The sequence below is a fragment of the Myotis myotis genome, unplaced genomic scaffold (assembly GCF_014108235.1).
Source record: "Myotis myotis isolate mMyoMyo1 unplaced genomic scaffold, mMyoMyo1.p scaffold_m19_p_12, whole genome shotgun sequence".
Taxonomy (NCBI): Eukaryota; Metazoa; Chordata; class Mammalia; order Chiroptera; family Vespertilionidae; genus Myotis; species Myotis myotis.
In genome coordinates, this window is record NW_023416316.1 from 522,789 (window position 1) to 545,544 (window position 22,756).

Here is a 22,756-nt window from a genome sequence, read left to right on the forward strand (position 1 = left end):
CGGGAAAGTGTGTATATCTGAGGCCACCGCGAAGCGCCCGTGCACCAGGGGCCACTGGGAAGGCGGAACCAGGTCCCCGTTCCTGCGATGGTTTTGTCCGTCTGTTTTGAAACACGGGCTTGGCTTGGTTGGTTTGGGGCAGGAGGGGAGGAGGGCCAGGCGCAGGCGGGGATGGGCCGGTTCCGGTTCCGGTTCCGGCTCCTTAGGCAGGAGGCGGGGCGCCCTCTGGAGGGGCTGCGGGCCGGGGCCTGGGATTGGCTGTGAACATGGAGCCCGATGCATGTGGGTCAGAAGCCCGGGGTCCCGCAGCTGGGGGTGACCCCAAATGGAACACAGACTGTCCATTTGCCAGGAGGTTTTTTCAGACCACGGTTTTTACTGCAAATAAACCCAAGTTCTTTCCTGCGGGAGGGGCGTGGCCGCACTCCTGGCTCCCCGGTCTGTCTCCCGGGACATGCCTGGGGCAGGCACAGGCCTTGGGGTGGCCCAGCCTCGGGCAGATGCCAGGGCCACCAACCGGGCGCCTCCTCCGGCTGGCACAGCGCCCGGCTTCTGGGGAACCTGCCGCTGTCCTACCTCTGGGTGGACTCGAACCCCAGCCCTGCCCTGCCCATGCCCTTGCCCTCCCAGCCCGCGTCTCCACGTGCTGGAGAGAATGACTGCTCTCCTGAGGGTGGGGCTGGGCCTCAGGCAGAGGAAGCAGCAGGTGGAGACCTTTCTCCCTCTCGGGGGAGCAGCCAGAGGCGTGGAGCCCCCCACACCCCGTCTCCCATTCGCCACCTGCACTGCCCTCCTCACTCCCGTCCTGGCCCAAGGCGGCTGCTGGAGCGCCTGCCACCAAGGCCACGGGCAGAGCAGACCCGGGCGCAGTGTGCCCTCCCCTCCCCACCCGGAGCCGGGGCACCGGCCGCTGCTGGCTGCGAGGGCCGGGCATGCGGGCGTTGAGCTGGTGCCCGGCCCCTGGGAGCGTGGGCCTGTTACTGAGGAGACGGGAGTGTGTCTGTGAGGCGGGCGGGTGGCCGCAGGACCCGGCTCACGGGGCCGTGAGGATCAGCTGAGCCCAGACCCGGTTCGCGGCTGGCGCTCGGCAGGTGTCAGACTTGGTTACGGAAGGAGGGAGGCGGGTTCGGATAGTTGAGGTGACACAGGCCGCCCCCTCCCTGGGAATTTCGCGGCCGGAGCCACCTCGGGCCTGTTGGTTCCCACACCAGCTCCGGAGAGCCAGCCCGGGGGGAGCAGAGAGCCGGTGGCCTGAGGGGAAGCTGCTGCGGCCACAGGCGGCCGCGGGGGGGCGGGCATCAGAGCATCTGCGGGGGGTTCAGACCCAAGGATGGTGGGTGCCCGCCCGTCGGAGGACCCGAGTGTGGACGGGTGGTGTCGGCAGGGACGAGGGGTCTGCCGGCCCAGGGTGACCCGGGACACGGGAGGCAGATGGCAGCCGGGCGCTCCCGGTCGGTGAGGGTGAGGGCTGGCCGCCCAGGCACCAGGCACCACGGCCCGGAATGCCGACAGCTGCGGGTCCCCGGGGCAGGGCCACCGGAGCCTGTGTCCCGAGCTGTAGCGACGCCCCTGGATGGAAGCCCACCAGCTGAGCCGCCGGCCAGGGCTCCATGTGCTGCCTTCACTTTCCAGAAACAGGATGGGAAGCAGCCCGTGCCCGGGACAAACTCACGTGACGGTTCACCTGGACTTCGAAGAGGAAGGACATGAGCCCTGGCCGGCGGCTCGCTGGGTAGAGCGTCCTCCGGGGACACCAAGGCTGTGGGTCCCATCCCTGGTCAGGGCACATACAAGACCCACCCAGTGGACACGTGGATCAATGGAACAACAAATCGATATTCCTCCTCTCCATCTCTCAAGTCAATAAATTTTTTAAAAAAAGATGAAATAAAACCCTACTTGGCGTCAAGCACGGCGAGCAGGTGCCTCTGGGAGAGCCGGTGCGGGAACTCCCTGCGGAGAAGGTGTGAGCCGGGTGGGCCCACGCTGCCCTCCCAGTGCGGATCCCCCCAGGCTGGTCTTAGGGTCCCTCCTGGGGTCAGCTCTCCCAGGTGTTGTACTCACACGTGGCCACCAGGGGAGGTGTTCCCTGCAAAGGCTCAGCCTCCCCCTCTGTCATTGCAAGACCCGCCTCCACTAGGGTCCCCTCTGGGGGTGCTCCTGCCCCTGGAGCCGGAGAGAGGAAGCTGTCTCTGCCCCCTCCACCACTCCAGTGGCTGGGGGTCCTGGCCAGGGGTCAGAGGCAAAGAGGCCGGGTGGGGCCTGGCCAGCTGGACCCAATGGGCCCCATCTGAGTGTGTGTGGCCAGGGTGTGGCCCAGCTCTATAGGCGAAGCTGGGAAGACTGGGTTTTCATAGGAGATCTCTGGGCACCTCCCACAAACGTAGTCACAGCCAGGGCGGCCAGGGTGGGGGCCCAGAGGGCTCGGCTGACCGAGCTGGGACGGGGAGGTGTTTGTGGGATCTGGTGCCCTTGGCTGCTGCGTCTCCATCGCTCCCTCCCACTACCCTCAGAGAGGGGACCCACGCCCCAACCCGCACCCCATGGCCAGGAGATCCCTGAAGCCCCATCCGTCTCCCCGTGGACAGAGGTGGTGCCCCAACTGTGGGCGCTGTGCCCCCGGGTGACACGAAGCACTGGGCGCGGGCCCGGCCCCCACAGGCTCAGCCATGGCAAGCGACCAATTTCACATCCACGTTTGTTTCACAAGTAACACGAGGCAAATCATGGGCTCAGGTGGGAGCCTGGGAGCCCCGCATGAAGCTGCCCAAACCTGCCGTGTGTGCCGGGGGTGCCCCTGTTCCTGGGAACGCCTGTGTCCAGGTGGCTGAACCCCGAGCCGGTCCCACCTGCCCCCTGTGTGGGCGTCGGGGGAAGAAGGAGCCCTCCTGCCCCCAAAGATCCACCACTTACCCCGGACGATAAACACCGGCCTTCGCGCGGCCGTTGGGGTAGTTGTCATCATTTTTTTAAAGGTTCGCACGCAGTGCAAACCCCGCCCTCCCTCCCGAGGTGCTCTGGACCCTCCCCTGGGCCACGCATCACCCAGGCTGTGCCCAGGCTGTGTCCTGGCTCAGTTTCCCCATCCCTACAATGGGCAAGTCATTTCTCACTCAGTGCTGGGCTCACTGCCCGCCCAGCGGGTGCTCCAGGTGCACCGCTCACAGGCCACGAGGCCAGGTGCGGCAGACGCCACTTCCTCCGTCAGATGCTGCCACACGTGTGCAGTTAGGCAGCGTCCCTCAGGGCCACAGACAGTGTCCCCTGGCCCCTCCCCCTGCTCCACCCTGGACTTCCGCCCAGTCAGCATGCGGCCTGCAGACGCCTCCCTGTGCTGGGGAGCGGGGAGCGTGGCGAGCAGGCGGGGCAGAGGGCGGGCTGGGGCCTGCAGGTGGGGCCGGCCCAGACAGGAGGGGCTGTCTCAGGGCGGCCACGCAGGCAGGGGCGAGTCTGGCTTTGTGTGGGTGGGGGAGGGTCAGGGCCTGGGAACATCGTGGTTTTCTGACTGGCACGTGGTTTTCTCCAAGAGCACGAACAGGACAGGACAGCACAGGTAAATGTACATAGCCTTCCCTCAGCGGACCCTGCAGGGTTCTCGTCCCTGCTTGCCCGGTGGGGAAACAGGCTCGGCCAGGGGGACCCGCCCCAGGTGGTACAGCAGGTTGGCAGCAGGACCCTGACTGGGTGCCCCTCACTGGAGCCTGGCCACCTCCTGAGCTGTGCCCTCCAGCACCCAGGGGAGCCGAGGGGCTCGCCCCTCCCCCAGACCCCGCCAGGGCCCGATCGGTGGCCTAACTGACCACAGCCAGGCCTGGCCCTCAGCCACCGCCCCTGGTCCAAAGTCCAGGGGCCACAGCTGCCCACTTGGCAGGTGATGGTTGGCACCAGCTGCTTGACTTGTGTGCGGGGCCACGGCAGGCGGCTGTCCCAGCTGCTGCCCGGGGCTGCGGTGCCCAGTGCGTCACTCGCCCGTGTACTGCGCCCAGCGTTCTCAGGAGGACAGGCCATGCCCTTCCTCACCCTCTGACCTGTCCTTCACCCATCGGGTGAGTGCGGCCCTGACTCAGGCGGCTGCCCAGGCCAGCCGCCCAGTGACCGGGCTGGTGTCCTCTCAGCCCCGGACCCCGAACCACCCCTAGGAAGCCTGGTGTTGGTGGAGCCAGGCACTGAGTGATGGGCTCTGTCCCTGTGGTGAGGACTCAGAATGGTGGCAACACCTGGTCAGGCCAGAGCCCAGGCCACCTCCTCCAGGACACCCTCCTGGGTTTCCTGCTGGGAGGAAGGACCCCTTGCTCGGGAGCAGCCGCTGCACAGCAGCCCCGCTTCCTCCTGGAGGGACCCCGAGCCCCGTGAAGGCCGGGACTGGGTCCCTGCTGTCAGTCCAGGCCGTGCTTTGTACGCAGTAGGTGCTCAGTAGAAGTAGAGGGCAGACCAGGGAGCAGCAAGAGGGAGGACCGCCCGGTGCCGATATGAACCCAGTTATGTGATGGACGGTATCCGTCCCAGCGGCTGGCATCGCTCTGCTGTCCACTGGCCGTAACTTAACCCAGTGGGGCCACCGGGCCTGTTCTCCGTCAGCACCTTTTCCCGTGCTGCACGTGCACAGGTGTGCGCGTCCTGCCCGGAGTTCTCTGGGCGCCTCCCCTGCCTGCACCAGGCACCTTGCCTCCGGCCGTGAAGCGCAGGGTTTTCGTCTGTCTGCCTTGCTGTGGCCAAGGCAGCTGGCTCCCCACCCCCCTCCCCGTTCCCCCAACATCAGCGTGGAGGGCGGCATCCCTGTCCCGGGAGCCAGGCGCTGTGCAGTGGGAAAGCCAGAGGCCCAGGGGCCACCCCGTCACCGGGGGATGGGCGCTCTGCAGGGCAGGAAGCAGGCAGCGCAGAGGCACAGGCGGGGAGGGGGCAGCCAGACTGCCCTGCGGCTAAGGCAGTGAGCGCCGCCCAGTGGGTGGGCAAGGGCAGGGGGCCAGGCCTGTGCTGAGGCTCTGGGCCACCTCCCAAGGGCCCGCAGAAGGCGGGGTGTGTGTGTGTGTGTGTGTGTGTGTGTGTGTGTGTGTGTGTCCTGCCGGCCTGGGCCCCGCCTGGGAGCTCGGCGGGAAGAGCAGGCAGGGTGCGCGGTCCCCGCAGGTAGCAGCCTGGGACCCCTGGCTTAGCGGGAGGAAGTGAGGCCACCAACCCATCCCCGGGGGGTGGCGATGGGGCTTCGGGGTTCGCAGCCCCGCTCTGCCGCCCTCGGAGCTGCCTTCTAGGCCGCTGCCCCAGCGGGTCCCGGTCTGGGCGGCGCGTCCTGGGTGGTGGGCGGGGCGGGGGCGGGGCGGGCGGGGAGAGGGGGGACAGCGCCGGCCTTGCTGCGGGGGGCGGGGCGAGGAGGGACTGGCCGGGGGGAGGGGCGGGGCGAGGGGGACTGGCCGGGGGCAGGGGCGGGGCGAGGAGGGACTGGCCAGGGACGGGCAGGGGCGGGGCGAGGGGGGACTGGCCAGCGACGGGCAGGGGCGGGGCGAGGGGGGACTGGCCAGCGACGGGCAGGGGCGGGGCGAGGGGGGACTGGCCAGGGACGGGCAGGGGCGGGGCGAGGGGGGACTGGCCAGCGACGGGCAGGGGCGGGGCGAGGGGGGACTGGCCAGCGACGGGGCGGCCCAGTTCCGCTGCTCGGGAAGGAAGACGCCGCCAGGCGGGCGGGCGGGCGCTCCCCGGTGGGCGGGGTTGGGACCGCCCGGAGTTGGGGGACATCTGTCCGCCTCTGGCAGCTGCGCTCGGTCGATAGTTGGGCTGGGTGGGCGGGACCACCGGCCGCGGCGCGGTGGCGGGGCCTGGGCCAGCTCCCGCCCCTCCACCAGGTCCGCCGGGTCCGCCGGGTCCGCCGGGTCAGGGCCGTGCAGGGACCGCCCCGCCCCCCCTTGGCCCTGCAGCCTGCGCGGGGATCCCCTGGCCCCTACGGCTCAGGGTGGTGGAGGCTCACCCCGCACCCGCACCCGCACCCGCACCCGCGGGTCCTGCACCCGCACCCCTGGCGGCGAGGGGGTGGGAAGGGCTGGAGGGCCCGCGAGCAGGTTCATGGTGAAGCGGCGGCTGCGAAGGCGGAGGGCCGGGCGGAGAGCAGGGACTGGCCAGCGCGCGGGCGGGGCCGTGGCCGCCCCCCGGGGCTCGGAGGCGGGTCAGAGGCCGTCGGGGGCCGGGCAGGGCGGCGGGGGCGGCGGGGGCAGGTGCCCAGGCGGGGAAAGTTTCTGGCACCCACGTGAGGCGGCTTCCACAGCGGACGCCACTCAGGCTCCTGGAAGGTAAGTTCAGGCCCCGCGAGGAGTGCGCCCCGCACCCGGGCCACCTGCGGGGGAGGGCAGGTGGGTGTCAGACATGGGGCACAGGGGGGCGGGGAGGACTGCGGGGCGCTGCCCCAACCTCCAACCCCCCCCAAAGCCTCTCAGATCACAGCTCCCTGCTGTCCCCCCACCCCCTCTGGGAGAGGGTCACCCAGCTGGGGCAGGGCAGCCCTGCCTCCGAGAGCTGGGCCCGCACCCCAATCTCCCAGGCCTGGCCCCCAGCCTCCCCTCCCCACACCAGGCCCTGTGAGCCTGCAGATGAGGTCAGGGGAGGGCAGCAGAGCCCGCCAAGCACAGCCTGGACCTGCGTCCCCGCGGGCCACGTCCGGGCCTGTGGCCTGGTTCAGCCTCCTGTGCCTCAGTCACTCCCTGTCAACTGGGTGACAGTGGCCTCAGAGCACCGGGCGCACTCCCAGTGGACGGGCCTTTCTCCGTCAGTCCGTTGGCATCCCTCCCGATGATTGATGGCAGAGGCACGCTCACCCCCGCGCTTCGGGTCATGCCAACCCCTCGAGCTCCCCCTGCTCCTCTAACTAGGGGATCCCCCCGTGGGCAGGGCCGGGCCCACCCCCAGGGACTCCTCTCAGCACCTCTGTCCTTAGGAGATGGGCTCCCCGTCATGCTCTCCTAATTTAGAGATTTTTCTGGCTGGGAAGGTCTGGGAGGGCTTCCTGAAGGAGGAGGGACCCCAGGTGAACCCTGAAGTCCACCGGGAGGACTCTGAGGAGGGGACGGACCCATCACTGCCCTCTCACCTTCTCCTCGGGTCCCAAAGGGCATTGGGGCCGACCAGGCAGAAAGGACTTGTGTCTGGGGTTGGGAGGGGAGTTCCCCAAGGGGTCGTGTGGGAGCCAGGCTCGGGGGTCGAGTGTCCCTGTCTCAGGGCTGCCCGCCACCTGCCCTGTGACCCCCACGCCCCACGCACACCACCGCCCCCTCCCGCCCTCCTGGCTGTGTGTCCAGGTGACTCCATCCTGCATCCCAGCCCCAACCCCTGTTCTCATCACCCCTAGGCCACTGCGTCCCCTCTGGTGGCTCCCACCTCCCTCGTCTCCCCAGTCCCAGCACCACCCTGCAGTGCCAGACCCCGGTCACCAGGCCCCACCCCCGGGAAGTGCCTGGGGCTCTCGGCTGTTGGGACAGCCCCTCCCCACCCCCATCCTTGCCCGGTTGCCTTCTGGGTCCTGTGTTCTCTGAGACACGAGTGTTTTCTTGTCCTTGGTTCTCAGGTCCCCTCCAGTCCTCCCTGCCCTGTCCTGGGGTAACCCCACTTCCCAGGTCTCATTTTGGCTGCTCCTCTCCACCCGCCCCCAACAGAGCTCCCCCGCCAGCACAGCCCTGCCCACTCCACTCCCTGGGCTGGCCGGGACCTTCGGCCCCACCGTGGTGCCCTGGGCCCCGCCAGGCCCTGACATGTGTGCACCAGGCCTCAGCGGGCCCACAGCGGATGATGCAGGAGCACACACGGGCTGTGGCAGGAGGGGAGCCTGAGGGGTACAGTGGGGGGCCCCGCCCCCACGGCGCCTGTCCACACCTGCCAGCCTGACTCTCTCCCCAGCTCCCCGAGCTGCTGACACCTGGCGTCGCCATGGCCTCGCTGGGCCGAGCCCTGCGTGCGGCTGCCACACGCCCTCGTCGGAGCGCTGCTCAGGGCCTGGGGTCACGTCCCCTGACCAGTGGGGCCGGCCCCACCACCGAGAAGAGCGTGCCATACCAGCGGACCCTGAAGGAGGCCCAGGACCCTGCGGCCGCCCGAGGCCCAAGCCGGCCCCTGCCCAGCACGGCCGACGTGGTGGTCATCGGCGGGGGCAGCCTGGGCTGCCAGACCCTGTACCACCTGGCCAAGCTGGGCGTGAGCAGCGCGGTGCTGCTGGAGCGCGAGCGCCTCACCTCGGGGACCACCTGGCACACGGCAGGTGGGCGGCTGCAGGGAGGGGGCTGGGGGGAGGCGGGAGGGGGACTAGACTCAGCGAGGGGCCAGGACCACAGGCCAGAGGCAGCTGAGCGGAGCCGGGAGGGGGGCTGGTTGGGGGCCCTGCTTGTCCCCGAGTCTCTGAAGCTGTGGGGGGAGGAGGGAGCAGACGCTGCCTGTGGGACCCCGGAGGTCAGAGGTCAAAGCTGAGACTTGAGCTGGGAGCCAGCTGTCTATTCAGGGCAAAGCCCTTCACGGACAGTCACCTGGGTGAGGGGCGGACCCGGGGCAGGAGGGAGGATGGGGAGGGCCATCCAGGTGGTGCAGACGGGTCCTCCGGGCCACCAGCTGTGCCTGCGAGTCCCTCCTAACCAACCAGTGCCTGTCACAGGGCGCCGCCCCTCCGCCCCAACCCAGCTCCCAGCTCCCAGCTCCCAGGGATAAGCACTCCGATTCCTCCACCATCACCCGTGTGAGGGCGAGTCCCTGACCATGAGCTGGAAAGCCTTCAGGCACCACACATGTTGGGAGTGACCTGAGGCCGCCACACAGCCTCTGCCCCCCCCATTCCCTGTCAGCCTCTGCCCCCCCCCGCCCCGCCCTCCATCAGCCGGGGCAGCCTCAGCCCTCACTGTCTCGGCCTCACCCGGCCTCCATTCCCAGACTCACTCTGCGGTGTGGGTGAGGGGCGTTGGGTAAAGTAATCCAGCCTCACAGGCCACCCTTCCCCCGGGACGGCTCAGCCCAGGCCTCAGCACACGGCACCTGGCACATGGCACCCGGTACACGGCACAGAGCACCCAGCACACGGCACCCAGCACACAGCATGCGGCACGTGGTACACGGCACAGAGCACCCAGCACACGGCACCCAGCACACAGCATGCGGCACGTGGTACACGGCACAGAGCACCCAGCACACGGCACGCGGTACATGCACAGAGCACCCAGCACACGGCACGCGGTACATGCACAGAGCACCCAGCACACGGCACCCAGCACTGCCGGATTCTCAGGGCCAGGCCCGGGGGAGGGTGCAGCTCCCGCGCTGGGACCCACGGTGCCCCTCCCGCCAGGCCTGCTGTGGCAGCTGCGGCCCAGCGACGTGGAGGTGGAGCTGCTGGCGCACACGAGGCGCGTGGTGAGCCGCGACCTGGAGGAGGAGACGGGGCTGCACACGGGCTGGATCCAGAACGGGGGCCTGTTCATCGCGTCCAACCGGCAGCGCCTGGATGAGTACAAGAGGCTCATGTCGGTGGGTGCGCCCTGCAGGGTGGGGGGTGTGCGGGTGGGTGTGCCCTGCAGGATGCGGGTCATGCGGGTGGGTGCGCCCTGCAGGGTGGGGGGTCGTGCAGGTGGGTGCGCCCTGCAGGGTGGGGGGTCGTGCGGGTGGGTGTGCCCTGCAGGATTCGGGTCATGCGGGTGAGTGCGCCCTGCAGGGAGGGGGGTCCTGTGGGTGGGTGCGCCCTGCAGGGTGGGGGGTCGTGCGGGTGGGTGCGCCCTGCAGGGTGGGGGCTGGTGTGGGTGGGTGTGCCCTGCAGGGTGGGGGTCGTGCGGGTGGGTGCGCCCTGCAGGGTGGGGGTCCTGTGGGTGGGTGCGCCCTGCAGGGAGGGAGCCCCGATCTGGTGAAACCCTGGTGCTGCCCCTGAGCCTCAGTCCGCTCACTGTGAAATGGGACCGTGGAGGCGGAGACGCCAGGCAGCGGGGTCTGTTGTCTGGGTGGCGCCTGGGGCCCTGGGCGTGGTGGCTGAGCTTCCTGGAGGAGGGGTCAGGGCTGACCCTCGGAGCCGGGCGGGGGGGACAGTGGCCGGAAGGGCTCGCTCCCAAGGGCTCAGTCACTGTCCCCCGGGCCCGTAGCTGGGCAAGGCCTACGGCGTGGAGTCCCATGTGCTGAGCCCGGCGGAGACCAAGAAGCTGTACCCGCTGATGAACGTGGACGACCTCTACGGGACCCTGTACGTGCCGCATGACGGGACCATGGACCCCGCCGGCACCTGCACCACCCTCGCCAGGGCCGCCACTGCCCGGGGAGCGCAGGTACCGGTGGCCCCCGGCCTGGGTGCCCTGCTCCCAGCCCAGCCCTCCTGCTACGGGCCCGGGAGCAGAAGGCAGGGGCAGGCGTCATCCTCGCTGCCGTGGGCCTGGGCCGGCTGGACCTCTCCGCCGTGTGGCTGCTCCTGCGCAGGCAGCGATGCCGCGTCGGCGGGGGTACCCCCCTGGGTACCCCCACCCCCCCAACTCCCCGCGTTCCTGCCCCGTGGGGCCAGTGCCTCCCCACTGTCTTCTGTGGCCTTTACCTTCTTTTGTCGGTGGGGCCGCCGCCTGCGTGACCCTCAGACCACACGGTAGACACAAACATCTTCTAGTCAAATGAGCCTTTTTTAAGCCACTTTATGGAAAAGAGCCACGTGTGGGGCCGAGGTCTCCAGGTGAAGGAGTGTGTGTGTGGAGTAGCCCCAGGGCTGGGGTGGCCCCGTTCCCGGGAGCGTCGCCGAAGCCTGGCCTGTCGGCAGCAGGGTCCCCGTCCCGTCGGGCTGGGGGGGGAGAGCCCCGGGTGGCAGCCCCTCTCGCTCCCAGGTCATCGAGAACTGCCCCGTGATGGGCATCCGCGTGCGGACGGACGACTTCGGGGTGCGGCGGGTGGCGGCCGTGGAGACGGAGCACGGAGCCGTCCAGACGCCCTGCGTGGTCAACTGTGCAGGTGGGACGGGCCCGCCTCCGCGCGGCCCGCTGGCTGCCTCTAACCGGCCCTTCTCCGGGGGGAGGGCGCCGGGGGGCCCGGGGTCGGGGCAGACAGGGTGGCACAGAGCTGACCGGTCGCCTCTGCCCGCAGGCGTGTGGGCAGACGCGGTGGGCCGGATGGCGGGGGTCAAGGTCCCGCTGGTGGCCATGCACCACGCCTACGTGGTCACCGAACGCATCGAGGGCATCCAGGTAGGCGCCGAGCCGGGTCCCGGGGGCTGGCGGGGGGCGCGGGCCTGGTCGGGGCTCAGCACTTACACGTGGGTGGCCCGGTCTGCGGCTGGTGCTCCGTGGAGGCGCGTCTGGAGGCGGCAGAGGGCCGGCCGGGAGCATGGAGCGCGGGTAGGGGGTCTGGGTGGGGACAGGGAGGCGAGGCTGCCCTTGTGTAGGGTCCGGCCCAGCACGGAGGGCCTGGGAGCCTGGGCCCTGCCCCGGACTCGCCTGCTTCCCTTCGGTCACTGGAAGGGAAGGGGTCCCCCTTGACAGGGTTCCCCGGTTCATGGAGTTCCTGTAATTGAGGGCACCCCTCCTCAGGCTGCTCTGTGTCCCCACTGGGTGGGCGCCGGGGCAGAGAAGTCACCCAGCTCAGCAGCAGGACGAGCGAGGCCCCGTCCTGTGGGGAGAGCTCTGGGTGGCCACCAGGGGGCGCCCTCAGACCGCCGTGGGCTCCGGCGGGCTGAGCTCGCGCTGGGGACTGGCAGAGGGGGCCGGGCTGTGTCCCAGGCAGGGGCGCCCAGGGCGTCCACAGCGCCCGGACGGAGGCAGCCCTGGTCCCGCTGCTGCCTGACCTCCAGGCGCCTCTCGGGAGAAGCTGAGCCATTGGCCAGGGCCCGTCTGTGAACTTCAAGGTCAGAGCCAGGCTGGGCTACTCGTTCAGTCACCGAGGCCCGGTGCCGTGGGGTCCAGGCTGTGCCCCCACCAGCCCCAGAACCTCGGAGGCTGTGCAGTAGGAAAGAGGGGATTTGGGGCTGAAGGCCAGCCCGCTGAGGCCGAAGCTCGGAGTCGGGACCTGGGAGAGGAGCCGGCCTCCGGCCTCTGACCGCAGCCTCCGCGCACTCGCTCTCACTCACAGGGTCCCGGCTGCGTCCCGTCCCTGGCGGGGCTCCGTGGGGGCGGCCGGCTCCCCCACGCCTGCTGCGTCCTGGCGGGACGGTGTCCTGCTTCGCTTCTTGGTTAGGCCCGTGGTCAGTGCCTGCGATAGGGCGACGTTAACGTGCTGGCTCCCGGGCGGTCAGAGTCCGGCTTCCTGTTCCCTGGAGTCGGTTGTAAATCGTACTTTCTCTGGTTGCCCAGTTTCCCACTGAGCTGTCTACTAGTTTTTAAAATACGTTTTTATTGACTTCAGAGAGGAAGGGGGGGGAGAGATAGAAACATCAATGAGAGAGTCATTGGAGCCCGCAGCCCGGGCCTGGGCCCCGACCGGGAATCGAACCGCGACCTCCTGGTTCACATGTCGGCACTCAGCCACGGAGCCCCGCCGGCCGGGCCGAAGCCTCCTCTGCAATGAGGGTCCCTGGCGCCAGCGTCTGGAGCGTCTCCGGGGCGCTCTGGGTCTCTACAAGGAGTGCCCAGTCCACTGTCCAGCGGGGAGGGCAGCCCACGGCTCCCCCCAACCTGCAGCCTCTGGGCTCCCCTTCTCCAGCCTCAGACCTCGGGGCTCCCCCAGGGCAGGGCCAGGCCTCGGCTGTGTGGAGTGGGCATGGCGGGGACCCTCGCCCACCCTGCTGTTCACACTCATGCACACGCACTCTCTCACGCTCACACGCATGCGCACACGCGTTCCGCCTCACCCCCTGCAGAGGGACCTGGGTGTGCCGCCTGCTCCATCTCTCAGCAGATTGGAGGGACAGAGGGAGGCACCGCTGCCCCTGCTCCGTCTCCCCACCCCAAGCCCCGGCTGTGGCCCCGCCCCCCAACCACTCTGCACCCCTGCGGTGCTGGGGCCCCCCACGTGCTGGTCTCTCCTCTGGGGGGTGGTGCCCTTCTCTCCCCGCCTCCCTCCCACCTCCTTCCTTTGCACACCTTTGCTGCTCTGTCCTGGGTTTGGGGAGGAGAGGCCTGAAGGGGGCTGGTTTGTCCCCCGTGTAACCCAAGGCCCCGGGTCCCCTCTTCCTCAGGGTCCTACGGGAGGAGGAGGCAGGTGGGCCCGCCGTGGGCCGGGGCCGGTGGAGGCGAGGGGCCCCGCGCCCGCCCTGGCTGACCCACGGCCTCTGCTCTGCCTTCCAGAACATGCCCAATGTCCGTGACCACGACGCCTCGGTCTACCTCCGCCTCCAGGGGGACGCCCTGTCCGTGGGCGGCTACGAGCCCAACCCCATCTTCTGGGAGGAGGTGCGACTCGGAGGGAATGGGGGGGGTTGGGGCTGTGTCTCCGTGTGGAGAAGCCTCCTGCCAGGGAGCCTCCGCCTGCAGCTCCTGGTGGCACTGAGCCACGCAGGCCCCGGCCCACAGGGTCAGACCCGCCCTCCCTGACCGAGCGCCTGGCCTGCCGGCAGGTCCAGACCTCGGCAGGGGGAGGGCTCCCCTCAAGTCCTCTGTCCGTCAGCCAGCAACACCGTGCCCCGCCCCCTCAGCCCCCCCAGGCACGGTGGCCGCCCTCTCATTTCCATGCATTTAGTCCACAGCTTGAATGGATCATGACCCGTTTGGGTCAGATTCTGTTACTTTCTGGGGAAACAGGGAGACGAAGATAAAAGTCCCTGTCCCAGGGGACCTGTATTTTGGTGGGGAGACGTACAATATTCAAACAAAGGAATACTGAGCGCGCTCGCTTGAGGAGGGGGCGCCTGAGCAGGGCCCTGCGGAGAACACGTGGGAGAGGAGCTGCGGGGGGAGGTGGAGGCCCTGAGGTCAGGCTTGCCCTCCTCGAGTGAAGGAAGGTCCGCGAGGCTGTGGGTCAGCGGCAGCTGGGGGCTGGGCCGGCTCGTGTAGGGCTTTGCAGACCACAGAGGAGCCACCGGGACCCACAGGAAGCTTCAGAGCCAGTGGGCGTGATGAGACTCAGGAGAGCGTGATGGAGGTGGGCGGGGACGGGGCCTCCAGGCAGAGGCCACGGCAACTGTCAAGGGCAGAGCTGGGGGGACCGGAGGGCAGACAGGCCCTGGTGAGGGGGGGACAAGCTGGGGGCGGCTGTGGGGACCAGCCCAGCCGTCACTCACCTGAGGGGAAGCTGCACCCCCCACGGGCGGCGTCACAGGCAGGTCCCGCCCTCCCCAGGTGTCGGACAAGTTTGCTTTCGGCCTCTTCGACCTGGACTGGGACGTGTTCACCCAGCACATCGAAGGGGCCGTCAACCGGGTGCCTGTGCTGGAGAAGACGGGGGTCAAGTCCACAGTCTGCGGCCCAGGTGAGCGGGAGGCCTGGGGGCGGGGGGCTGGCTCTGGAGGCTGCCCTGCTGGGTCCCTCTGCTCCCTGTGGCCTCTCCAGCAGCCCTGGTGGTGGGCACTGCTGTACCCTCCCTGCAGGCCGGGGCCTGTGCGAGGCAGGGCAGGAATGTGCCCCGAGGGGTGCACGCGGCCAGGCTGCCTCCGCCCCAGGTTGAGCCCCTCGGCCGAGCGGGCAGCCCCTCGCTGCCTGGCAGGCGGGACCGGACGGTTAGGTGGCTGCAGCCGCTGGGGCAGGGAGTACAGGGGTGCTGGGTGCCTGCCCAGAGGAGGGACAGCCCAATGGAGCCCTGAGGGGGAGCAGATCACGGGGCATCCCCCTCCCTCGGGCGCACACGGGGCCTGTTTAATGCCCAGCTGATGCAGGGGGCGCTCGCCCAGTTCAGGGCTGTGGGGGAGGCTCCGCAAGGTGCCGCGCTGCCCAAAGGGGTCCCGAGTTCTCTGTGCCTCGGTGCCGTCATCTGTGAGGCGGGTGACGGCCACCCAGCAGGGACGGAGCGAGGAGAAGCCACACACAGGCAAGGGCATGGGCCTGGCCAGTGAACTGCAGTGAGTCCCCAGAAGCCGGGGCTCAGCCAGTCCACAGGACACGCGGGAGGCGGGGCAGGACGGGAGGAAGGGTCTGGCCCAGGGCCGTGGCCTGCGGGACGCCCAGCCTCCGCCCCGCACACTGGTGTCCGCACGGCCCCGCGGAGCTGTCCCGGGGCCGACAGGAGCGTTGGTGAGGGCCGCCGCCTCTCCGGGAGGCCGGGGTGCAGGGCGACCACAGGGGGAGGATTCGGGGAGCAGGCAATGACTCACCACCCCCACAGCCTCCGGGGGAGGGGACCGCAGTGAGAAACGCAGGCCGGAAACCATCCCAGCGCAGATAACCCGAGCCTCAGCCTAATTAGAGGAGTCATCGCCCCCAGGAGCCTCGCCTGGGGGGATGTGTGTGAGGCGTCTGGGGTCTGTCTCCCAGGGCGGTCTCTGGGGAAATCGCCTCTTCCTGCCAGGGGATGCACAGCCCGGGGCCAGCACGGCCAGGGGGCGGCATGGCCAGGGGATGCACAGCCCGGGCCAGCACGGCCAGGGGGCGGCATGGCCAGAGGATGCACAGCCCGGGCCAGCACGGCCAGGGGGCGGCATGGCCAGAGGATGCACAGCCCGGGCCAGCACGGCCAGGGGGCGGCACGGCCAGAGGATGCACAGCCCGGGGCCGGCACAGGGGCGGCATGGCCAGGGGCCGGCACAGCCAGGGGGCAGCACGGCCAGAGGATGCACAGCCCGGGCCTGCACGGCCAGGGGGCGGCACGGCCAGGGGCCTTTGGCCTCTGGAGCGGAGCAGGGGAACCCCAGGCCCCTGCCTTCGGGGAAGCAGGGAGGGGGGTATCGGGCAGAGCTCTGTTCCTGGGCGGGAGGTCGGAGCCGGGATGGGGTCTCGCCTGCCCTGCCCGGAGGGCCCGGGCCCTGCATCTCCATGTGGCTCAGCCTTGGGTCCTTTGTTAAACATTCACAAGACCTTGACCCCTGAAACTGCTCCCGCCAGAGTGTCCTTACAGCCCCGAGGCTCAGGACTTCCTGCGGCCGCCACTGCATCCCAGTGCTCGCAGGGTCAGCAGCCCTGGCCTCTCTCCTTTTCAATTTTTTTTTTTTAATTTTAGAGAGAGGGAGAGGGAGAGAGAGAAACCTCTATGAGAGAGAATCACGGACCGGCTGCCTCCTGCACGCCCCACACGGGGGATCGAGCCGCCACCGGGCCTGTGCCCGGCCGGGAATCGAACCCCGACCTCCTGGCTCCCAGGTGGACGCTCAGCACCGAGCCCCGCCGTTTTGAAGGTATCTGCCTTGCGGCAAAGCTGTCAGTGTAGCTGTAAATGCGGCCGGAGCCACCCAGCGGCTCCCTGGAGGAAGTGGCATTGAGTGGGCGCTCAGGACGGGAGGGTCTGGGTGAAGGAGCATGTGCAGACCCCTGCCTCCACCCCTGCCCTCTCGGGAGACCCCACCCCAGGGGCACACAGCCTGGGGGCTCAGGCCGCCCTTCCTTCCAGAGTCCTTCACGCCCGACCACAAGCCGCTGATGGGGGAGGCGCCCGAGCTCCGAGGCTTCTTCCTGGGCTGCGGCTTCAACAGCGCAGGTGGGTCCGGGCAGGACCCCCCCCCCCCGCACCGCGGTCTCTCCCTCAGCTCCCCGGGCTCCCCCAGGTGGGTGAGGGGCTCCCCCAGGTGGGTGAGGGGCTCCCCCAGGTGGGGTGAGGGCTGGCCAGGAGCCCTGCGCCCACAGGGATGGGGACAGAGGCCTGCAGGGACGGGGTGAGGTCCTGCTGGGAGGCCTGCAGTGCCCCAGGTGTGAGATCCCGGGGGATGGGAGGGCCCGGGATGGGGCGAGCAGCTCTGAGATGGGCTGCAGACTGTGGCTCCCCTCCCGGCAGGAATGATGCTGGGCGGCGGCTGCGGGCAGGAGCTGGCCCACTGGATCGTCCATGGGCGCCCGGAGAAGGACATGTACGGCTACGACATCAGGCGAGTGCACCCGACACCGGCGGGCAGGGGTGGCTCCTCCCCCGCCGCCCTGGGACCTGGGTAGATAGCCAGGGCTAGAGAGAAAGGAGCCCTCCCTGAAACCTGGGGGGCTTCCTGGAAGAGGAGGCAGTGAGGGAGGACAGGGAGGAAGGCTACTAGGAGGGGGCGGTGCTGAGGCTGCCTGGGTCTGGCAGCTCCACGGCCCCTTACAAGTTCCAGGACCTCTAGTCCCAGCGCCTTGCCAGGCCCGCTGGCCAGCTCCGGGGTCAGGGGGGTCAGATCCTCCCACTCCGCAGATGGGAGGCCGAGGCCTGGGCGGAAGGGGCTGCGCCGGCTGCCGGGGGCGGGGCTGAGCTGGGTGTTGGTGCGTGTGCGTGGCTGGGAGCCAGGCGCCCCCACGCCGAGCAGTGTCCTCCCTGTGACCTGGGTGAGGTGCGTGCCCTGCTCGGTCGGCGCGGTGCTGGTAAACCCTCCCCCGAGGCCTGCGCCCGGCGGCGCTAAGTAAACCTGTGCAGAGGCCGCGGGGCACAGGTCAGGGCTGGGGTGTCCTAGTTGCCCGCGAGTCGGGGCTGGTGACACAAGTGTCCCCAGACAGGCCTGGGCAGTGAGGTCCGTGGGCCAGGCTCTGTCCTCAGGCTGCAGTCCTGGCCACAGCTTGGGGGGCTGCTCTGTGTTCAGGCAGCTCTGCTGTTCCTGCTCCTGGCAGACAGCCCCCCGGGACACCCCGCTGCCGGTGGGGTGCAGGGTACAGGCTCAGCTCAGCACGCCTCCTCCCTTCCTAGCCTGATAGGACATCACGCCCATGGGGGTGTCCGGCCCCCGGGGACGGGCTGACAGGCACCGAGACGCCCCAGTGGCCACCTCCTCGGGGCGCCTGGCGGCGTGGTCTGCTGTTGCCTGGCGTCCGCCGGGGCTGTGCCACGTGCTCTCCCAGGAGGGGCATGTTCCCGAATGAGGGACCTGTGAGGGCCGTGGGGATGGACCGGTCCAAGCCCGCCTGCTACGAACAGCAAGGAGGCGGCACCGAGGGGGGAGGGGACCTGCCTGAGGTCACCCAGTGCTGCCGGCAGGAGCAGGGGCCTGCGTCCGACCCGGCCCGGCTGGCGGCTGTCGTCCTCCCCCCCCCCCCCCCCCCGCCTCTGGCCGGAACCAGACCCACTGGGCCCACACCTGCCTCACCGGTGGCCTTGGCACACCAGTGTCCCAGGCAGCCTGTCCACCCCGGCTGCCGGGCCCGCGGCTGCCTGCCCAGCCGGGACCGGGTCTGGCTCCCTCCCCAGCGCCTTCCCACAGAGCCTTCCCAGGGCTGGTGTGTGGCTGGAGGCAGAGGGCACCCCTGAGAGCTGGGGGGGGGGGGGCTGGGGGAGGAGTGAACTCCTGGGCTCACCCTCCTGCGGGGCCACGCAGCCCAGGAGAGACCGCGGACGCCTCCCGTGCGGGGGGAGGGGGGACTCTGGTGGGGACGGGGGGGGGGGGGGTTCTGCCTGGGTCCCTGGTCCTCGGCCCCCACAGCAGTGACGGGGCCTCCACCCGTGACAGGCGCTTCCATCACTCACTCACGGACCACCGCCGCTGGATCCGCGAGCGCAGCCACGAGTCCTACGCCAAGAACTACGCCGTGGTCTTCCCCCACGACGAGCCGCTGGCGGGCCGCAACATGAGGACCGACCCGCTGCACGAGGTGCGCCTGGCGGCCGGCTCACTCTCAGGAGGGGGGGGGTGTCCGGGAGGCAGTGCCTGTGGGCCCCCCCTGCGGGCGGCTGGTGAGGGGGTGGCTCGCTCATTCCCAGGCGCTTCCTAATGGGAGGTGCTCAGGGCGCGCACCTGGGGTCTTCCCTGACCGCTGGGGGGGTGGGGTGGGGGGCAGAGGGGTTGTTCTGGGGGCAGCGCAGCTGCTCCATGCCTGTCCTCCCGCCGTGGCAGAGTCCCCGCTGCCGTTCCTCTTGGGTCACACCTGGCAGTGTGGTTGCAGGGCCACCACCACGCACCGTCACGCACCGCCACATACCATCACGCACCACCACGCACCATCACGGCTGCGGCCTAAGCACAGAACCCACTTCCCAAGGCCTGGAGGCCCCGGCCCCGGCCCAGGCGCCCGCCCACCGGCTCTCCCAGCGTTTGCACGGCCGCCCTCTTGTCCGCGCGTGGGGGACAGAGAGCAGGGTCGAGTCCCTGGAAGGACAGGCCTCCCCCTCACCACCTCCTTTCACCCCAGTCCCTCCCAGAGGCCCCATCTCCAAACAGTCGCCCTGGGCTCGGGGCTTCCACGTGGGAGTGGGAGGCCAGCGGTTCAGCCTCAGCAGAGGGTACAGCTGGGGGTCTGTGGGGAGGGCGCTGGGGGGAGCCTGGGGGGGCGCGTGGGCTTGTGTCTGGCTCCGGCCAGGATCTCTGGGCCCCATACGCCCCAGGGTGTGAAGTGGCAGCTTTGGTCGCTGTCTGCCCTGCTCGGGGGGTGTCGGGCCGGCGTGAAGGGTGCTGTCCCCCCTCCCGCAGGAGCTCCTCGCGCGAGGCTGTGTGTTCCAGGAGCGGCACGGCTGGGAGCGGCCAGGATGGTTTAACCCCGGAGGCGCGGCCCCGGTGAGCAGCCCCCCCCCCGCCCCGTTTCCCTCACCCGCCACCCGCCACCCGCCAGGGGCTGCAGTCCTGCCCGGCCCGCCTCGGGCGCTGAGCCCGTCCGGCTGCCTGTGACTCGGGGCACTGGCTTCGCAGAGGCCTCCACAGGTGCCGCCGCCCACAGGGCCCTGCCCCGGGAAGCTGGTGCCCACAGCGAGGCCGGGCACGCGCCCCGGTTTGCAGGAGAAATCAGTTGTCTCCCCGGAATCGGGTTCACATATTTTTGGCAACTGCAACTGCTCATTTGTGAGAGTGGGAGGGCCTCGCAGGAGGCTGTGCTTCTGTGTGTCGGCTTCTGAGCTGGGGTTTCACACCACCCTGGCCTTGGGGCGCCCTCCTGGGGCTCCCCCTTCAGTGCCCCCCAGGGGCCCAGGCCCTCAGAGAAGAGTCAGACCACCCTGTTTGTGAGCCCCTGGGGGGCCATCGAGGCAGCACGCGAGGCTTTCAGCCGGTGGGGAGGTAGCTGGTCCTGATGGGAACAAATGAAAACCCCTTTCCTGTTGTATATCCTGCCATCCCCTCCCAGCGCGCCCCTTCCGTCTCCATAGCAACCCACATCCCCAGGAGTGTTCCGGGCCATCGACAGGGGAGCCAGCCAGAGCTCCCGCACGCCTCCGCTCGGGTCTGAGCCCCACGGGCGCCGTCCCTCCTCCTGAGGCCTGTAGGGACCCACCTCCCCACGCAGGAGCCCAGGGCCGCCCGGGTGCAACCCACACCGGGAGCCCTCGCCTGGGACAGGTCATCCTGGCCCCGCGCCTCAGGGTCCTCACCCGTAGCAGGACCCTCCTCCCAGGAGAGGAGGGACTCTGAGCAGGACTTGGTCCCCGACTGCCATGGCCACCCACTCTTCATCCCCATCCCCGGCCGCCCCCCACTGCCTGGGCGTGGAGTCGAAAGCCCTGAGGTCCTGGTGGACCCCCTCCTGCCTCCCCTTCTCTCCGCACCTTGACTCCCCCTACTTTCTTCTCCATCCCCCTGGGGCCCCCACGGGCTCAAAGACCCACCACCACGCAGGCGCTCAGTGATTAAGGTGTCATTTGTGCGGGTTCATGGGTCTTGTGTGTCTGTCCTTGTGGGACCAGCCGGTGCCTGCCAGGCCGGATCTGTGTGGGGGGAGGCGGGAGGATGGGCGGGACCAGGACGAGCAGGCTCCTTCCCCAGGTCCTCCCTTACGACTACTACGGGGCCTACGGGCACCAGGCGCACCAGGACCACGCCTACAACCAGCTGCTGGGGGCCGAGTACACCTTCGACTTCCCGCCCCACCACGAGGTGGTGAGTCGCCGTGCCCCCCCCCCCCCCCCCCCCCCGAGTAAGAGACGGGGCTTCTGTAGCCGGCCCTCCTGGTCTGCAGAGCTGCCCAGCTCCTGGCTCCGTCCCATCCCCGGTGGGGCTGACTCAGTTGCCAGGAGTCAGGTGATGTCCCCTCCCCCTCTGCTCCCTCGTCCAGCAGCCAGGCCCAGGGCAGCGGTACCACTCCGGGCAGCAGGCCTGGGTCTGGCTGTGTGGCCTCAGGCTGGGGCCTCGGCCCCTCTGAGCCTCGTCCAGAACTGGGAGCCGTGTCGGCTCTATTAGTGATGAGCCCCTCCTTCCGGGCCCAGCGCAGGGCCTCTCCCCAGAGCAGACCCTGGGGCGGCAGAGCAGAGCCGCTGGGGAGGGTCCGTGGTCCGGGCTGCTCGCTGCCCCTCGCTCGAGAGCCGGGCCCCCACTCTGTGGGGTGGAGGTGACGGCGTTCTCAGGGGCGGCCAGTGCAGGACGCACCAGGCCGGCTTCTTGGCCACGTGGTAAAGTCACGAAGCGGAACGTCGCTGTGTCCACACACGCGGCTGACGGGAGAGGCGGGCTGACGCCCACAGGTGCCTCTGTGCAGGAGTGGAGCCACGGCCCGAGCCGGGGTCCCAGCGCCCAGGGAGGCCCGGGAGGCACCCCGAGGGACGCAGCGCTGAGGGTCACGCCACACAGCCCGCTTCCTGGGCCGGCCACCTGCGCAGACACGGGGCCTCACTCAGGAGCGCCTGGGCGGGGGAACTCTGTGCTCGCGCCTCGAAACTCCTCATACTTTTTTGTTAATCCTCATGCGAGGGTTTTTAGAGAGAGTGGAGGAGACAGGGCAAGACAGAAACATCGATGTGAGAGAAGCACATCGATGGGTTGCCTCCTGCACGTGCCTTGACCAAGGCCCGGGCCAGGGAGGAGCCTCAACCAAGGTACGTGCCCTTGACCGGAATCGAACCTGAGACCCTTTGGTCTGCAGGCCGATGCTCTATCCACTGAGCCACACCAGCAAGGGCGACACTCCTACTTTTGAACAAGTACTCACACTTTGGTTTTGTTGGCACTGGGCCTCAAAATTCAGCAACCATCCCCAAGGGAAGGGACCATCACCCCACCATTGCCTTGGAGCCAGCTTCCATGGGGGTCCCGTGAAGCGGGGGTGGGAGGCGCTGCATTAAACCTCAGGGTCCCCGGGCTGCCTCTTGGGGAGCGAGTGGGGCTCTGTCTGGCGCCTCTGCACCCGCAGCGTCTAAGGCTGCTCCGCTCCGCTGTGAGAGCTTGGAGGGGGTGCCAACTTGGCACTTCCCGAGCAGGGAGACGTGAATCAGCCAGGAAGCTGCTTCGGCTTCTGGTCCGGGCCCAGCAGCGTAGGCAGAGGTGCCCGCGGGGGGAGGGGCTGCGGGAAGGGCTGCGTGTCTGGTGTCTGCAGGGGGTGGAGCTTTCCACTCGATCCTGAACAAGGTTCCATGATGAGGATGGCCCAGGTTTTATTTATCCATCCAGCCGTGGGTGCTCATTCCAGTGGTTTCCACGTTGTGGCTGCTGTGACCACGTGCACACAAGTCTGCGTGTGGACGGATGTGTTCACCTCTCCTGGGCAGAGGGACACCCCGCAGTGGGGTCACTGGGTCGCGCAGGAACTCTGTGTTTAATGTTTTGAGCCACCCCCGGCTGTTTTCAAGGTGACCACTCCCCTTTCCATCCGCTGGCCATGTGGGCTCCACGCCCGCCCGGCCCTGTCTTGTCTGATTCCAGCCATCGCAGTGGGGGAGGCGGCAGCCTGCAGATCTGAGTTGCCTTTCCCCGATGCCTGATGCTGTGGGCATCTCTGCACGTGCTTGTTGGCCATGTGTCTGCCTTCCTGGGAGACATGTCTATTCAGACCCTCTGCTCATCTGTTAATTGTGTCGTTTACCTTTTTTGAGTTATGAGGATTCTTTATAGATTCTGGATACAAATCCCTGATCAGATAAAAGACTTGCAAGCACTCCCCACTCTGTGGGTTGTCGTTTC

At 69.1% G+C, this 22,756-nt stretch overlaps 1 protein-coding gene across 4 annotated transcripts in view; it reads left to right on the forward strand.

Annotated features, from left to right (window-relative positions):
- The first annotated feature begins 3,427 nt into the window (after window positions 1–3,427).
- The window catches only part of SARDH (sarcosine dehydrogenase), a 39,306-nt gene continuing 19,977 nt past the window's right edge, over window positions 3,428–22,756 (forward strand). The window contains exons 1-13 of one of the 4 annotated variants that reach the window (XM_036329184.1): window positions 3,428–3,553; window positions 7,873–8,230; window positions 9,302–9,480; window positions 10,083–10,262; window positions 10,803–10,926; window positions 11,059–11,159; window positions 13,194–13,298; window positions 14,184–14,313; window positions 16,381–16,467; window positions 16,762–16,852; window positions 18,392–18,533; window positions 19,349–19,432; window positions 20,630–20,743. In XM_036329184.1, coding sequence (XP_036185077.1) covers window positions 7,903–8,230; window positions 9,302–9,480; window positions 10,083–10,262; window positions 10,803–10,926; window positions 11,059–11,159; window positions 13,194–13,298; window positions 14,184–14,313; window positions 16,381–16,467; window positions 16,762–16,852; window positions 18,392–18,533; window positions 19,349–19,432; window positions 20,630–20,743 — 1,665 coding nt within the window. In that variant the 5' untranslated portion in view covers window positions 3,428–3,553; window positions 7,873–7,902. Of the gene's footprint in view, window positions 3,554–3,911; window positions 4,047–5,101; window positions 5,125–5,783; window positions 6,276–7,872; window positions 8,231–9,301; window positions 9,481–10,082; window positions 10,263–10,802; window positions 10,927–11,058; window positions 11,160–13,193; window positions 13,299–14,183; window positions 14,314–16,380; window positions 16,468–16,761; window positions 16,853–18,391; window positions 18,534–19,348; window positions 19,433–20,629; window positions 20,744–22,756 lie in introns of those variants that run through there. The other 3 variants (XM_036329185.1, XM_036329186.1, XM_036329183.1) reach the window with 3 other exon arrangements.